Genomic DNA, 5000 nt, shown 5'->3' with positions numbered 1-5000 from the left:
TGACAGTTTGGTTGATTTTATTGATGGGAACATTAATCAATTACCTTGTCTGTTGTCATCAAGGCTTCCTTCATTTTTCCGTAATGCAGTCTATGGCCAGATGCTTTACATAGGCAACAGTTTTAGAATAATTTATGAGATTTAATTCTTTTGTTGCAGAGGAAGAAATGATAATAAAGTATACGTTTCTGATAAAATTAGAGATGAACTGCAGAAATGGTATGATTGAGAATGAATATCTTCATAATGCAAGGGATGTATTTGACCGGTTTCAAATATATCTTCATCAGAAATACAGTATATCTGAGGAAGATGTATTCAAAACCGGTCAAATGCATCTCTTGTATTAGGAAGATATTAATTTTCAAGCATACCTTTTCTACATTTATTAATATGAACACGGAAGAATGGAACTGACTATCAGCTTTAAACTAAAAAGTAAATTTATACATTACAAAATAGCATCTTCAATAACTTATCAGTATATTGATAATTTTTGTTTTTTTAAACTTTTGTTCTTTCTCCCTTCTCTCCCTTTTTCTCCTTAGGGCCGACAGACAGCATTCTTGCAAGTGTGATAAAAGCTGATGAGGTGAAGAAGCCCAAGTCAAAGGATTTCTCCATCTACAGGACACCCTCAGGTACCTAGGATAGGGGAAACGATAGGCATACGAGGGCAGGATAGTCTCTCATAGTAGGAGGATTAGATTTTTATTCGAGGTCTTCTGTCTCTCTTGGTAGGAGGATTAGCTTTTTCTTCAAGATCTTCAGAAAGGGATGTGTGCATTTCCATAGGCTCTTTCGTAGGGTGAAGTTTGAAAATTAATTGTCTTTGAGTCCTAGAAAAGAAGGCTAATGATTATTTTTTTCTTTTTTAAGTGTGAGTATTGTTGTTAGTTTATATGATAAAGTATCCTGGGGATTTTAAGTATTTGGGGTAAACCATCCTGAAGGTTTAGGAAGTGAAGTTAAGGTTAGAAATTGGAATGATCTGAGCACAATTTTATTAGTGTACTGTATATGTTGTCGTGTAAGGCAATTGGTTGTTTAAGAAATCCCAAAATTGAAAAACAGGGTTGAACATAGGGTTTAACCTACATAATTATATTTTTGAAAATCAGCTAAAATTGCTGTGTTCTTATTTTCAGGTATGTTAGAGATTTATAATACAATAATTATTAAACCACAGACAGTTAAGATCTAAATGTTAAACTTGGTGAAAGGAAACTCTTGCTTTCGTGGGAATTTTTAGTGGCCCAGACTCTATCTGGTATTCTGACATGTGCAGTACTGTAGCTTAGTTATTAATCTAAAGTAAAATTGTTTTATGTGTGTGAATTTGCAGTAGAATGATAGTCTGGTTATTTGTTCTATGAGTTATAGTGGATGGATTATTTCTTACTTTTTGATGGTCTTGTCTGTATTTTAAGATGGATTTAGGCTTATTTATTAGCTGAAGGTGAAATCAGATGTTTTATGATGATATTTAAGTAAATTGTGAAATGAATTAGCTGCTCTTGGATTTTTTAATCGGAGAAGGAAATGTAGAGATATATTCTTAAACTGCCTAGGCTGATAGTGTTTCTTGGATGCTACAATATGCTAAGAGGAAAGTGTATATTACAGGATTTACTTTTAAGACCTCAGAATGCCGTTCCTTTTATCAGTAAGTGGGCATTATATACCACAATACCATATATTGATTCTACTGAGAGCTAGAAAAAGTCTTGCTATTGTGATAAATAAAAGATAACTGCCACTATGTGTTCATACTTAGGATAGTTTTAGCAGCTATTATTTGCCAATTGAAAATTGGCAATTAGTATAGCCCATCTAGTACAACAGATACTTTGGAAGGCTTTCAATAATAAGCAGTATAAGTATTACCAATAAGATTTCAAGAAGCAGTATTGGATACTCATTTACATAAATGGTTCCTGTGTATTTCATGAGAAGTCTGGATGCTTTGATTAACAAGAATCTCCCATTTTGATATTAACTGTACCTCATCACAAGACAATGACCACTCATCGCCATAGAAGACGGATTTGTTCCAGAATTTCTCGTCACATATTTCTTGTGCCTTAGTAATATCATCAAATCAAGGAAATAAAGAGTATCTTGTTGAAAGTGTAGAAATTGAACAGTTTTTATTTTACAGTTTTTATCCTACTGTAGTTTTGTTTATAGGGTTTTTAGTCTGTTTTGACTTTGTTATCTTATTATGTAGTTCTGAGCATTCCAAAGGTGCTATGTTTTGTTTGCTAATTTGAACATTATCCGTCATTAATTTTTATTAAGGACCAAAGAGGTTTTCATATTGACTTTGAAGAATGTTCTGTAAAAGTATGAGTTGGAGATCGACTGGAATTGCAAGATAGATAGGTGAATAAATTAATTGATTGATAAAAGATGAAAATAGTCAGACCCAACTTGGTTTTAATGAATGCCTCCTATTTAGGAGATATACCATTATTTAGTCATTCAGATGTTTTAAGAATTAAAAAGTTAAAAAAATTTTTTTTTCATTGTTAGAAAGCTTAAATGTCTGGAATTTAGAAGACCTCTCAAGGAGTTGGTTTTACCATGTCATTCAGTGGACAGTGGTGCCATATTCATTGCAGACTGATTCATTTCAAAAATTTTCAGACACGCCCATATGCATGTTTTGTGTTCATGAAACAGTGTCTTGTTTTTCAAGTTTGAAGTTAAGAAGCAGTTTACTTGGTGGTTGCTTTACTAAATCTTTTTGTTTTATTTGATTGGTGAATATATATATATATATATATATATATATATATATATATATATATATATATATATATATATATATGTACATATATATGTGTATATATATATGTATAAATAGATATAGATATTGATATAGATATTTTGTTTTGTTCATAGATTGGATTTTAGAAATAGGAAAGTATGTATTTGATTTTCAAGCACAGAGTGTTCAGTTCTTTAATGTGTTTTGATGTTTTTGTTTTGTTTTGCTAGTTATGTCAATTATTATGTTTTTGAAGATTTTATTTGCTCTGTTTTAAAGCCACTATTAATTGTAAGTGAAAGATACATATTTTGTAAAGAAAGAATACAATCTTTTTACTGAAATACTTTTTTGTTGTTTCCTTTTTTTCCATCAATTTTTGACACTGTGATCTTCCTTCCAGGTAAGTATTACTGTGCTCCCTGCGACCTCACGCTAAACTCGGAGAGTCAGTTTGCTCAACATGTAGAGTCCAAGAAACACAAGACGCGGAGAGTCAAGTAAAGAGAAGTCACCAGGGTAACCCGAGGAGTAACATGCGAGGACGGGATGTACATAATGTACATTGTTTCACACAGCTGTTTGTTTTGTAGTTTTTTATATTGGATGTTAGAAAGGTCTGGAAGGTTCAGATCCCAAAAATTGTGTAAATGTCTCTTTAGAATTGTGGCTCAGTTGATTTTAAACCCCCAATGCTAGGAACATTTTATGAGGAATTGTACACTTGAGAAACCAGAGAACTGGGAAAGAATGAATAATGACGTTTTGTAATCAGTATATAACAAAGGATGACCTTTTACTGAAAAAATAAGTAAGAGAACTGTTATGAATGAGAGAGAGTTTGATCAAGTGGAAATAAAGTGAATGTATTAGTTTGTTATTCAGAAAGAACTGCAGTGAAAAAGTTTTAAAATGCTAGCTGTCAAAAAGGGACACAGATTGATGGTAAGGAAAAAATTGCTCAGAGGAAAGCTTACAGGTTCTCATTGGACCACCCCAAGTGCTAAGAGAGAAATGCTTGTGGACTTTGTTGTTTGGGTGCTGTTGAGACGTGTCCCTCATGCTGTGCTACTGACTGTGACCCCAGAATATGGGGAAGGAGTCACTGTGAACCATCTGTGATATAAAAGGGAAAATTTAGAACTCTTGAAAGGTTCTATAACACAAGTTCTTAGGTTCTGAAATAGTCACACTAGTTACTAAAAGGTTGCTGCATACTTGGATCTAGAATGATCAACATGTATTTCTTTTCATTGTGATCTGTACTTTTTCCCCCCTTCTACACTTTTCTTTTATTATTCTTTTTTTTTCATTTCCTTGAGAATAGCTTCTGTTTATCAGGTATTTTGGTCTTAGGATTCAGAGTAATGGCATTTTGACAATAGTTGTTTCAAACCATAACCTCAAAACAAAGAAAAAAGAAGATACCGGTTAACTCATGACAATAAAGAATAACTTTTAAGAGAACTCCTGCAGTAGATACTTGATTTACTATATCATTTATATTTAGGCAAAAAAATTCCGGAATATAGACAGCATAACACATGGCGCCTTACCCCATATGCTCATTGTTTTGTGATAAATGTGTACTATTACTTATTACATTACCAAAGTGATCTGAAGTTTGTGTTCGCTCTCTCATGCCGCATACATGAGTTTACAGATAAGGGAGGAGGTTGCATGTGTGGAATCCATATTGTAATATGCACAGCTGTTTTCAGTACACTGTAGAAGAACTTTTGATTGCAGGTGCAGATTGCAGTGTTTGTAAGGCAATTGCTGAGGAAATGTAGTTATGTTGTTTCAGCTAGGAAGAATGTGTTTCTTGTATGGTACAAAACTGCCTATCCTCTTGCCATTGCCTGTGTGTTCTCCATTTTAATTTTTTTACTTATTTATTTATCTCAGGCTTTTACAGTGTTTGCTGTTGCATAGAAGACAGAGGTGCAGAATTAATATTTATAAATTTCATCGCAGAGTGAGAAAATCTTTTATGAACAGAACTGTAGGTGTCTGGAGTCGGCATTGAAGGGATTTAGGCCTTGTTGCTGGTCCCCTTAAATGCATGGATGATTTTAAGTGCTTGTTAATGAGAGTGGAAATATATTTGTTCTTTCTTGGCATAGGCTATCAGCCCGTAGATGTCAGGGCTTCCTGTATCTTTCTTTTGTCTGTAATCCGTACCCCTTTCATTCTGTGTTCATTCTTCCTATATCTTTCTTTTGTC

The 5000-nt window shown here is 33.2% G+C and overlaps 1 protein-coding gene across 2 annotated transcripts in view; it reads left to right on the top strand.

Annotated features, from left to right (window-relative positions):
- LOC113818966 (zinc finger matrin-type protein 3) overlaps positions 1 to 5000 on the top strand; it is a 6329-nt gene that overhangs the window by 648 nt on the left and 681 nt on the right. Inside the window, exons 2-3 of one of the 2 annotated variants that reach the window (XM_070119617.1) lie at positions 549 to 641; positions 3177 to 5000. The exon at positions 3177 to 5000 is cut by the window's right edge and continues 681 nt beyond it. In XM_070119617.1, coding sequence (XP_069975718.1) covers positions 549 to 641; positions 3177 to 3277 — 194 coding nt within the window. In that variant the 3' untranslated portion in view covers positions 3278 to 5000. The remainder of the gene's footprint in view (positions 1 to 548; positions 642 to 3176) is intronic. The other variant, XM_070119618.1, reaches the window with a different exon arrangement.

This window comes from Penaeus vannamei, unplaced genomic scaffold (assembly GCF_042767895.1).
Source record: "Penaeus vannamei isolate JL-2024 unplaced genomic scaffold, ASM4276789v1 unanchor410, whole genome shotgun sequence".
Taxonomy (NCBI): domain Eukaryota; kingdom Metazoa; phylum Arthropoda; class Malacostraca; order Decapoda; family Penaeidae; genus Penaeus; species Penaeus vannamei.
This window is presented reverse-complemented; position numbering and strand designations above follow the sequence as displayed.